The sequence below is a fragment of the Pempheris klunzingeri genome, chromosome 8, assembly GCF_042242105.1.
Source record: "Pempheris klunzingeri isolate RE-2024b chromosome 8, fPemKlu1.hap1, whole genome shotgun sequence".
NCBI lineage: Eukaryota > Metazoa > Chordata > Actinopteri > Acropomatiformes > Pempheridae > Pempheris > Pempheris klunzingeri.
Genome location: NC_092019.1, coordinates 16999333 through 17012239, shown reverse-complemented (window position 1 = coordinate 17012239; position 12907 = coordinate 16999333). Strand labels below are relative to the sequence as shown.

Here is a 12907-nt window from a genome sequence, read left to right as displayed (position 1 = left end):
ACATAGCGACTCCTCTGGGGTGAAGCCCATTATACCCATGGAGTCCATGGTCTGGGTGAAGTTCTCTGAATCGCTCTGACCAGGAACAGGGATAGAGCCTCCACTGAGAAAGCGATACTGATCAGCAGTTCCTAAGAGCAGATCCGCTAAGGTCGGGAATAAAAAGAAAAAAAAGAAACAGAGAGACAGATTCTAATAAGAAAAGGCACAAATTACTACAGAACACAGATACATCTTACAAGTGCAAATCACCAAAACAGCTAGCATAATCTTCTGTAGTATGGCAGTATTTCATTATCACACTTTGGCTCACCTCGTGTCTCCTCTGAAGTTCCAGACAACAATTGGTAAAAGATGTGGAACGTCCTCTCATCTTTGGCCTGACGGGTGGCCCGAGACTTTTCGAGGAGGTCTGGATTTACATGGTCATGGATATGTTCAGCCAAAAATCTCATTCATATTATAATTTGTCTTGTCTACCTTTAGCGATTTATTCTTTTCAAGTCATGCAATATAAATATATATGTAAAGTTTTAATGATGCAAATAATTTTGCACCTTCTTACAAATGAACAAGCTAAAGTGAGCACTCCTTTAAACATGAAGTTTCAGAAAACACGTTAGGCCACGACACCATCACAAATTAACAGAAGGTCACAATAAATGTTTCCGCCCGACTATGCTGTAAATGATGCAGCTTACTTCACGAGAAAGAGTGTAATGATCTGTCAAAAACTTATAAGGTGTGTAAAAAGGATACAGGTCTCAATGTTGGCACCAACAATGTACCCTGCCACGTCAAAATTGATGCGGATGAATTTACCCTGAAGAAGAAGAAAGAGGTTTTATGTTTCGGATCATGTCTACGATGAATTATCAAACTTTTAGGAGGTAATAAACATAATGTTTGTATAAAGAATCTCATCTGCTCTTACAAATCTAGAGGAGTTGTCATTCTTGACCGTCTTTGCGTTGCCGAAGGCCTCCAGTATGGGGTTGGCCTGCAGCAGCTGTCTCTCCAGTTCGCCCTGAGACACACAAGAGAGGTCAGATCAGCGTCACAGCAGTACAGAGATCCTCAACAAAAGACTTCCATAGGCCCTGTCTACTAAAATGCACCATTTAATCCCGCTCTCCTTGTAAACACTGATCTGTTATGTAAAAAAAAAAAATGCATGACTCATCTTTGAAGAGCAGTGACACAAAATGGTGCGTTTTAGGGCCCAAAATAGCAGCCACAACACACACATTTCCCAGGTCCAGGAACAACTGATTCTCAACGTCAGTAAGAGTAATCGTCCCTCATTAATTAAGCAATCTATAATAAGGCCATCAAACATGTTTCACCATTTAATTTACTAAAATTCAATCTCCTACATTATTAAAAGGCACTCTCTAGAAACCAACTAACAGGAGTCAGTTGAGAACCATTGTTGTAGAGTAATGAGGGCACAGGGAAGCTGCAGCTTTAGATGCTAACATCATACACAAGCTACACATTGGCTGGTCCTAACTAGCTGCAACGCATTACTGTGGTCGCATTGCCAGTGCAGCAGCAGCAGCAGCAGCATCATCATCATCAGCAGCAGCAGCAGCAGCAGCAGCAGCAGCAGCAGCAGCAGCCAGTGATGGGGAGTTACTGTTACTGGAGCTACAAGAGGGGGCCATACTGCAGCAACGGTCAAGGAATGCCAGCCAACACCAAAGGCAGATACACAAACACCCACAGAGGAAGAGGCCAGCATTTCTTTATGGTGACAAAACATCTGGCAAATACTGTGTACGCTGCACATGTTAACAAAACCACCTATTAATGTGTGTACACTTGTTCACTTGCTACATACCCACACACTGGCAGCTGCAACAACACAGCCACACCCACTCTCACACGCACAAATACTGTACAGTTTATACAGTACAATTAAAACAGCAGAAATGCATCACAGTTCTACAGTTATGTAAAAACCTGTGGCATTTACAAGTCACTGGGATTGGGAAGCCAACCCTTGGCCCACTGGGTATTACCAGAAGCATAGAATAACATGTGCAAAGACTCAGAAACCCGGAGACCTAGAAATTTCTTCAGATTAAAGTAAAAAAGAACATCCCTATCCAAGCAAGACATGATTCCCGCTATGTATTAAGATAATCTGGTAAATATTCCACATGAAAAGTTTCCATTCCATCCCCAATGAATAAAATCCCAAGTTGTCTAAATACTGTCATACTCACATAGTGCATACTCTGAAGAATTGTGGGGGAAAATGAAGTTTTAGGGGGGAGGAGAAGGTTTGGACGGTGAACATATGGATGGGATAAACAAACAAAAAAAGACAAATAAGACAACAATAACAACAAAGGAATGCAAACAAGCAAAATTAAACATACTGTACAAGGCCTGACTGTTATGAGGAACCACATCAGTACAGACAGTCAAAGGTTTGAGGTTACTCTGTTGGTTAGTCAGTATCATTAAGCAGGAAATAGGATGGGGGAAAAAGCACAGGACAGGAGAGCGGAATAGAGTTAACTCACCCTGTTCCCCAAAGTACTGCCTCTTGTTAAGGACCTAGAGCCATCCATCTGAACATGCAGGAAAGAGAGAGGGACAATGCAGAAAGAAAGGAATGAGGGGAAACAGAAGGAGAAGCAGAAGGAAGGAAGGATGTTAAGGAAAATTGCTGAGAAAATGCTGATTGATTAATAGTGAGACAGACTCCAAGGTTAGGTAAGATAAAAATGAATTGATCCCACAAAGGAAACCCATCTTATAATCATAAAAAATCAGTCAGTGTGGGAAAAGAAAAAAAAAGGGAAGTAATGTGATTGAAGTTCAGCAAATTGTGATTATATTAAGAAAGAGACAGTGAATAACTGAAAACACAGCAACTTATGAACTCATACTAAATTAAAGGAATAGTTCAGCTTTTTGGGGCATAAGCTTATCCTCTTTAGATGAGAGGATTGATTCCGCTCTGATGTCTGTGCGCTGTTCGGGGGATCAACATGTGATGAATACCTAACCTGCAGAACTCAAACTGAATCCTTACTGGGATCAATTTAAACTTAAACTGAAATACTTTTTGAAGAGGAAGCAGTCAAGTAATTACAAACAACCAGGTGCTTCTTGTTGTTTTCTGGTGTTTTATTGTATTTCAGTTGTTTTCTTTATTGCTCTGTCTGTATTTCTCTGTTGAGCTCTGTGTTTTTAAAGCAGGCTGTGTATTTATTGTTGAGCTCCTGTTTTGTATTGCCTCTGGTGTATTTGTTGTCGAGTTATTTGTATTCTAAAAAGGTCCATCTAGGGAACAGGCATTGCAAAGTAGCTTAGGCTATAAACGCTGTGGTGTGAGGCATTGGTTTATGCTACATACTTGTTCCTACATGAATAAATATTAAATAATCATTCTGCCCAAACTCCAGTCATTGGTCAAAAAAGTGACTTAGTATGTCGAGAGTGCATGTCGTGGCAACATTAAAAAACACACATATATGCTTCTGAAGCATTGTTAAATGAATTGTTGATTAAAGATCATTCAGTGTTCTTTTTGTTAAATTGTCTACCTCCTGTACATTACTGTAATGTGAACACAGTCCTGCTTAGCCTCTACTTCACTTCCTACAGCTTCATATTTCTTTCTCTTATCTTCTATCCATTTTGCTTAGCACTCCATCACTTCTTCCCCTTCTCCACCTTTCCTGTTATTCCCCTCCTCTTTCATTCTTAAAGTTCCTAGGTGTTCCTTCTTCACTTTGTATGTTGTCTTCTAGCTGCTCTTCTTTTATTCTGTGGTATCTCTACTGAAACATACCTGTACAGATTCCTTATTCCTACCCAGAGTGCCACTCTTATGGGAGGAGGCAACATGAGCCAAATACTGGATGACTTTCTTGGTGTTCTCTGTTTTCCCAGCTCCAGACTCGCCTCTGGAAAACACACACACACACACGTACACAATAAATACCATTCTCTTTACAAAACAGTCCATCTTAAACACATATGGTTTCAATTATGAATGGTACATATAAGCACTTTAAAGAGAGAGAACACACAGGAACAAGTGGCCAAACACACATTCATCACACCAATAAATATAGAGCCCATGCAGTGCATTCAAAGCCACAGGTCTAAACAGAAAGCAGGTGTGGAGGATACAGACTGCATCAGTATTGTTGCTTTTGGAGAAGAACGAAGGAGAATGGGGTAAAAATAGCAGCTGTAAAAGATCTAAAAGGAGCAGACGCCTCGTCCCAAATACACTGATTCAAGATGATCCTTGACAATGACAGGAAGAGTCTGACAGGAAGACATGATGACTGAGAGGCGGATGGCAGATTCCTCAGGCATGCAGGTAGGTAGATAAACCATAGGTATAAACAGACAGGAGGATGCATTCACATTACAGACCTCACTTTTTGCTAAGATGTGATTTTTCTGTCCTGATTCTTTAAATACATGTTTGAAAATGGTGTCGTAACAGACGTGAGTGCGAACATTGATATGTTCTGGGCCTGCGTGTGTGCATTTGCATTAAAAAAAAAAAAAACATATCGCACTTGGGGTATGAATATAAGCAACAACTGATACACAGGCAAAACACAGAAATCAACTAAATACAGTTAAGGGAGGCAAAGAGAACTAAAAGGCAAAACTGTAGATGTATTATTCATATTTTTTTACAATATTATATATTCATACAATGTTTTTTTGCAATTGTATTATATATATATATGTATATGTGTGTTTTTTTTTACTTTTCTGTTCACATCACTGAAAAAAAAATCAAATGTGTGCGACATGAGAATTAAAACAATCTGTAAGGAGGCGCAAATACACACAAAAGAAGACACATGAAAGCACACCAGGTACACGCACACACACTCCAACAGAGGCAGACAACAGAGGCAGACACTCTCAATATGACCCATGCAGAGATTTTTCCTCACGGCAAATTACAAAGCAGTCAGACACAGACACACTGGCGTCCTACAATAGACTACTCACGTGCAGAGGATTGACTGATCTTCTCTGTCTGCGAAAAAAATAATAATACAATGCGAGAACAAATTAGTGACATGGCATTGTGACATTAAAATAGATTGATAGTTTTCTACATTTTTGGCACAGTGGTTTAATACATGACTGACAGGACGAGGAAGCGTTGTCGGCATCAAACAGCTACAAGGATCACAAATCTTTCTAAAGGTCCATGCTGACACATGACTCTTGGAAATAACACACTGTAAGGTGCTGTATGGGAGTGAGGAGGTTATCTGTGTCATTGGTTGGCTCGTGTTACACCGAGCCTCCACCCCCAACTAACCAGGCATGAAGTGCTCTGGAAGCCTCCATAGGGACTCACACCTCCAATGTTGATTGGTGATACATATTATACGTGTACAGATGAACTCACACCAGCACACCGCTCTTGTGTATAAATCTCTCACAGAGCTCTGACTCTTGGCATAAATAGCACTGCAGAAGACAAGCAGGTCAACAGCTGAACTGGTCTCTCCAGGCAGCAAAAAACGCACGACAGTGGTAGTCAAGGGGTGGACATTGTTTGCAACATCACTAGCACTGTAGCCTGTTAAGATTCCCACACATTCTGTCTAGAAGAATTCATACTGGTCCCACAGGTTCAGTCACTGTGGTAACACACCTGCAACCTTCCCTGAGGGGGGTGAGAGGTGGCAAATACACAGACACAGACATTCATCTGTCCTGTCCTGTTATCTCAAGAAGACACCCTGGGGCAGAGACATTGCTCAATTGGCCTTTAACTGCTTTTAAAGTTGCTGGGAATTCTCTCTGTTTTGTTTCATGAACTCAACATGACAGGTCGGGCCTGAAAGAACAGCTGTCATGTAGTTACAATCATCACCCAAACAAATATACAATATCACTGAATCTACTTCCCTACAAGGAGTGTCACATTAAGAAATCTCTGTTGTGAAAAATACCGTCTTGCCCATTTGTTTTCACTTTTACGACGTCTGTTAACAGCCACGAGTCAAGAATATACCACACCTTAAAATAACGTTCCCAGTGTGGTTTAGCGAGCAAGGATCACAGACAAGACTCAGTACCACGTTCCAAGCCAGTTGATAGCAAATGTCTGGGTTAGCCACAGTGTCAGAGGTATTCAGGGGTAAGAGGTCGAAGATAGTGTTGAGTACCTTGTAGCATGCTGCGATAGGCGGCCTCTGATATGGCGTAGATGTGTGGGGGCATCTCGTGGCGTTTTTTGCCCCGGTACATCTCCACGATGGACTCTGTGTAGATGGGCAGGTTCTTGTAAGGGTTCACCACCACACAGAACAGCCCTGAATATGTCTGGAAAAACACAAAGAACAGAGAGATTTACATGGACCTTATCCACAATAATGGAGCCCATGAAACATTTTACTAGCTCAAGCAATTAGGACATCAATCCAGTCAGATTAACAGTATAATTTTATTATTCTTTTGCTTGATAACCTGAATATCAGCGCTCTCTTTGCACATACTCAGTGCCTTAAGTTATGTAGTTTTCAAGGAATTTGTCAATACTTGTGGGTGGCTTAACTCCTCCTGTGACTGCAGGACTTTTGTATTCCTATCAAACTATTGCTTCAGCAGAAAATACAGCATTAAACCAAAGTGGTGTCAAGCACTCATTGATTACTTAGTGTGACATAGGTAAACAGGACACCTTATCTGATCCTTAACTGATTTCCATCAAGCAAACAATCATTAATCCAATGGCCCATGTGGAAAAATGATGCAATTAAAAACGACTGCACGCTTAAGTAACACTTATCACATCAAAACATACATACATGTGAGCAGATTTTTTTTTAGGGTTTAGGGTATAAATGTATCAGGTCATTCCAAAAAACACAACATAGCTGTGTATATGTGTACATGTATATGCAGCCAGTGATTTCTACAGTGTTTGTACCTGGACATTAGTGTTTTTGTAATGCATTCCCACTGTAGTAAAAGTCATGAATGACACACAAACCACTTTATCTTATCTCATATTGTCATATGCCTTTCAAAGCTATTCCAACAATCTAATCATGCTCCTTTCTGTTCATCACATAATCTTTCCTCTCAGTTTCATTTGCCATCACTCATCTCATTTATGGGCCACTCAACTTGATTTTAATTGCCTACATTATTCTACTTTAGTAAACAGTTCCTGGCACTTAACACTGGCTTCAATCGCTGTGACTTCCATAACTATCTATCTTACTCATATCTACTCTGCAGGAGAAACTGGAGATGCCTCCCACTGCCACCACTGACAGATAAACAACTCTGTAAACTGACTCCTCACCTCTCCTACCACCTACTGTATCAGTTACACAGGAGATGCCACAGGACCAATCCGCTAACACATGCATTTACTGTACACAGCATCACAAACTGCTTCCTCTTGTTCACGCATGTGAGCGGACATGTGCACTGACATGCGATCTGTCTCTCACAGATGGTTTATTAGCTGTATGCTCACATAGATCAAGCCGGAGTAGTATCTCTCTCTCAGGTTGTGCAGCACCGAGGCTTCGTTGAGGCAGGTGAGGTCAGCCATGTCCTCCACTTTACTGAAGCGAGGGGGATTCATCCGCTGCACCTCCTCCCTGGACAGAGTTATCCGCCGCTGGCTGTCTGTCAGCTCAACCTCCACCTCATCACCGCGCTCCTCCCGGATACTGGCCGACTGGGGAAAGAAGCAGAGAGAGAGAGAAGTTTAACAAAGGCAGTATGCGATATGAAGGAAGAGACAGTAGAAATTAATCAGCATTGCTTCACATTGCTTGAGATAGGTAAAACGCCAGGGTGAACTCCATTTATCAGGTGCCAAATATTCTACGCTGAAAAGAATAGAGGTTAATGGATACCTAGAGAGTAGAACATCAGTTTTGTCAAAATGAATAAAACTGTATTGTAGATTTGTAGATGATGGGCTATAAGACACCAAAAAAAGTTCTGGTGTAGTCCTTTAACTCTGTAATAAACCAGTTGGCCAGAATTTAAAATGAAGCAAATATTGAAAATGTATTTGTGAAAATGTTTGGCAGAATCTCTGCCAGTGAGCTTCAGACTAAGAGTGGTCATTGTATTTGACGGCAGACAAGAATAGCTGGTGACAGAAAATGGAAGAGAGGAGCGCTCTTGTCCTGCTGATGGCTGGACAGGAAGTAGTCAACTCTGGTTTTGACCAGGTTACAGGATGCTCGCTCTGCTTCACTTTATTCTCTGTGCTACTTGACATGCACAACACACAAAATATCCGTCTGTGTCTGTGTCTTTGTCTGTGTGGGTGTACATTAGTCACAGATTGAACTACATGCTCTGAATATGAAACTGGATGAAAGTGTGTGTCTCTGAGTGTTATACTGTACGAATTTGTATAATTGGTATGGGTGTGTGTGTGTTTGTCCAACAGTGGTATTCTCAGATCATGAGTGTAAAATGAAGTCAGTGTCTCTACAACGGCCTCTTTAACATTAGGAGGACTGAAGGAGAGTATTGTTCTATTCATAGAGCTCTCTATGAAACCAGTCCAGCAGAGAGAGTGAGACTCAGAGATAGGACATCAGATTCATATGTTACATCCTGCAATTAGCACCAATGAAAACTTGCAATGTGCATTGTCCAAGCACCAAGGACAAGTGGAACAAATTAATATTATGGCAAGGGCCTTATGACAGTCATTAGGCCTAAATATGTCATAGAGTCTAATAGGGCAAAGGATAGCATAGAAAACAGGGCATTGTCACGGGAATAGGCACCTCGTAAAATATGATAACATGCACATACAACGATGTACACACACCCTGCGCTGCTTTGCCTCACCTGTTTGACACACCTTCACTCGAAGGCACACACTTGGGGCTAATAATTTACCAGAGGATTAATACTTCGATAATGGGAAACAGAAATGTGACAACAAGCTTGTGTTCAACTTGTTTAAGCTCTTCACATCCAGTATGATTTCCATTAGATGTTAGTGCTTGTTGGAATTAACAAACAAAAAGTCATACATTTCTCTTATGAGTGGACAACAGCTGCATACCTCAAAGCCATGCTTCTCTGACGGCACCCACACCAGCCTTTTGGCTGCCCAGTCGGCTTGGCTGGCGGCGGTGAACACAGCGTTGGAGGTGGGAGACCCTGGCCCCGCCCCCGATGTCAGGAAGCGGGTGACATCGTTGGCACCGCCCCCCGTTGGCCTGGACATGGTTCTACTGGCACTGGGCGAGGAAGGAACCGGAGACAAAAAAAGGGGGACAATGAAAAGTGAGTCTGTGTTGAGCCATTTTTTGTGTCACAGGCCTCGTGTCTTGTGGGAGGCTTAAAACTGGAGCACAGTGGATGATGTAAAGGATCATCGGACAGTGACACTGACGTGATTCTGTGTCAAGATTCACACACATTCAAACTCCATGTGCACCCACCCACCCACACATAAAGAGCAGTAGTAGCACGCAAGTGGCATGCAGGCCATATCCAGCGGAGATTGGGTCAGGGATGGCCTAATTGAAAGACACAGCATATCAAGGAGAAGAAGGGAGGAAAAAAGACAGAGAGATGGGTGGGTGGAGGGGTGGAAGGATGGAGGACAGAGTAACAGCGAGAGACATCAATCGACTGAGTAAACTGACATGACAGTGAGAGGGGGAGGGTGGGTGAGGAAGAGGAGAGGATTGACATGGACTGAATTTATTGTTAACGGAAAGAAAATGAAGCATCCTTCTACTACAGGCCACTGAGACGCTCACTGAGAGCTAGTGGACAGAGTGGAGCCAAAATGTTGACTCATCTTAGGACCCACTTTCCTCTGAAAGATGAGGTGACAGCAGTTAGAGGTGGTTACAACTCTGAGGGCAATCACCAGTCAGAGTGGCTGTAGTACTATAACAGGATGTTTCTAGATTTGCTCTGACAACTAAGACATAATGAATTCTGAGAGAAAAAAAGTCCTCTTGGTGGTGGAAATCTCGTGACTCTAAAACTTTCCACTACATCTAGTAGGAATTATGTTATTACTGGCCATTCAAAGGTACCAGTGTGCAAAATACCAGCTCATTAGCACCTCATCAGTTGTTGTTATCGAAGAAAGCAGTCTTCTATGACAGTAAACACAATAATTTGGGATTTTGAACTCAGAGAAGACATTTTCAGATGTTGCTGAGGTGTCTTAGATCGGTATTTGTTGCTATTTGAACCGAGAAAATAATCAGTAGATTGATTGATAATCAAAATGTTATTAATCGCAGCCATGCACATAATGACCTGCTGAACGTTAGCACAAGGCTCACAATCTAATTAATGGACAATTTATATAATAACTACACTAAAAAATTGATTATTGATCACCAAAGTCAAATTTTCCTTTTGAAAACAGAGAAGCCAGTCTTAGATTATCATTAGTTATATCTAAGCAAATTATTTATAAGCTACTACATCTTGATATACTTATCTATATACCTAGTAGACTGGAAAGAGGGTTCTTACGCTTGTTTCATCTGAATCTATGGATTTTTTTGACCTGAATTTGATGTGACAGCCAAGCTAGATGTACACTATAGGAATGAAACCCTTGAAGCAGTCCCACTGAAACTCTGAACGATGCTTAACATTTGTCGACAGATGAATTTTCTGTTTGACTGAATGATGAGCTACCTGGCTAAGTGTTGATAAAATGACGTGTAACACATCATTATGATGATATTAGTATTGGGCTTTATGGAAGAATAAGCTGACACAAGGTCCTCTTAAGTAACCACAGTGGATGAGAAATGGTTGACTTTGAGCACATGTCAACTTTGATTAGACAGCCGGTCTGTTGTGCCGGCCTGTATTAGTGTGTGTGTTAACTATTAGGCGTCTCCATGCCTCAACAGGTATGTCATCAGGCCTGATTCCTGCCATGCATGCGAGTCTCAGTCACTCAGTCTTTTCTGCGCTGTCTGTTCTTGACAGGGGCCCGGTCCCCAACCCTGCCTTGACCATACCTGTTACTACTACTTTGGGTGTGGAGTAAAAACGTTAACAAAAGAGTCTCCGCCACCACCCAGCCACTCAGTACAGAAAATATGTGATCCCTCTGTGGCACAAAACAGCTGTGCACGTGTTCTCAAACGCTGGTATTGGTCTATACATTTCTCATTGTCAGCAAATGAAAAGACCAAAACCAACCAAGCACCACTCTCTGACTTCTCTGCCTTGTATGTTGCTCCAAGCCCATTTGTTCCCAAAGAAGACAGAAATCTTTTAAAACTCTATTTTTGTGGCCTTTGTCTTCACCCACAGGATATGTGGGATGTGTGAATAATTACAGTTTGCATGTTCATGGTTACGAAGAAACGTCAGTCTGGCTGAGTGATGTGGTTTTCATAGGTCATGTCAGTCAAGCATTCATCATCATCATCATCATCATCATCATCAATTCATTGTTGGTTTTAGTCTTTTTTTTTTTTTTTTAAAAAGGTTTTCTTAACGATAAGATAAATACAAAATAACACCAGCCCTGTTCTTAAAATATGAATTTACCTACAAACTAAGAGAAATCAAAGCTATTGAGGTGGAAATTAAAGCTGCAACATGTGGATATGTACATTATCTGTTATAATAAAATGACCAGAGTCGCTACAACTCTCAGTCCCATGAGCATCTATGATCCTTACAGCCGTTCCTGAACCAGCTTGAGATCAGTGAGGAAGACTTTGCATGCCAACACTATAACATCAGCTGCAGTGTGGGATGCTGCTGTGTCCCATTGATGCTAATGACTCTCCTACAGCAAAGTCTTTACACACACACACACACACACACACACACACACACACACACATAGACCTCACAGGTTGTCGCAGTACAGCCTGGCCTGACCAGCACACTCGTCCTGCAGCAGCTGGAGTTGCCAAAACCTGACTGCTCTCCTCCGTAGCAACACCCTGATCACCAGGCAGCAGCCCACAGACAATACCTCCTGAGTTTCAACTGAGGTCATTCACTGCGGGGGGTAGTGTGCTCTTTCTGTGTGTGTGTGTGATGAATGTGTGGGTGCCTGCGCGTGATTGTGCGTGCTTTAAGCGGGAGGGGGGAGCTGGAGACGCCTTTTTCTCCAGCTTTCATGCGAGGTGGCATTGCATCGGTGATGATACTGTGGCATCTGCGCACTTTAGCGGACAGTGAGGAGAGGTGACATTATTAAGCCACTGGCTATGATAATTACAGTGCGGCTGCAGGACAGCGCATCTGCGGCGCGACCCTTACAAATTACCTGCATTTCAGGACCGAGGCTCCAGCACAGAAACTGTCGAAGGCAACCACACCTTGAACATAAAGACATGAACAATCACATGGGCCCCAGCCTTTAATTGACTCTGAGCCGCATGCATGTGGCAGCCACAAAACCAAGCCACTTTCACTGAGAATAATAGCTAGAGATTATTATTATTATCACTATTATAATTATTATAGTATCACAGTAGGCCCACACCTCATGATTATATGGGCCGAAATCCCTTATTATATGGCCATTAGAGGGACACAGTTTTCCTTGGCTAAACCTCAGGTCATCTCGATGTAAGCCTCTCTTCGAAGGCGTAAAAAAGACCAAACCAATATGAACGCCTCTACTGCCCACAACGATTCGTTTTAAGGCGTTATGCCACCGCATTTAGACCAACCTAGCGAGGTTAGCCAGCTCCACTGAAATATGAGACGTTCAGGGAATAACACTGGCTATTTACGAGTTGGATTAGAGTAAAGGCAATTAAATCTCTCACCTTCAGGTTCCGCTCCGAGTCGTGGGTAAGGCTGTGGTGCGAGGAGGACCGGGGTGAGGCTGTTTCTCGTGTATTTTCCTGCCTGATAGGTGTGTAGCCTACCGCATATGCGGCTTTTA

At 42.2% G+C, this 12907-nt stretch overlaps 1 protein-coding gene across 2 annotated transcripts in view; it reads right to left on the bottom strand.

The window, feature by feature from the left end:
• myh14 (myosin, heavy chain 14, non-muscle) overlaps positions 1–12907 on the bottom strand; it is a 28430-nt gene extending 15523 nt beyond the window's left edge. For both annotated transcript variants that reach the window (XM_070835261.1, XM_070835262.1), the window contains exons 1-11: positions 12789–12907; positions 9068–9245; positions 7502–7708; positions 6180–6336; positions 5005–5032; positions 3812–3926; positions 2232–2243; positions 935–1027; positions 760–823; positions 314–412; positions 3–146 (exon numbers count right to left, since the gene is read on the bottom strand). In XM_070835261.1, the coding sequence (XP_070691362.1) occupies positions 3–146; positions 314–412; positions 760–823; positions 935–1027; positions 2232–2243; positions 3812–3926; positions 5005–5032; positions 6180–6336; positions 7502–7708; positions 9068–9232 (1084 nt within the window). In that variant the 5' untranslated portion in view covers positions 9233–9245; positions 12789–12907. The remainder of the gene's footprint in view (positions 1–2; positions 147–313; positions 413–759; positions 824–934; positions 1028–2231; positions 2244–3811; positions 3927–5004; positions 5033–6179; positions 6337–7501; positions 7709–9067; positions 9246–12788) is intronic.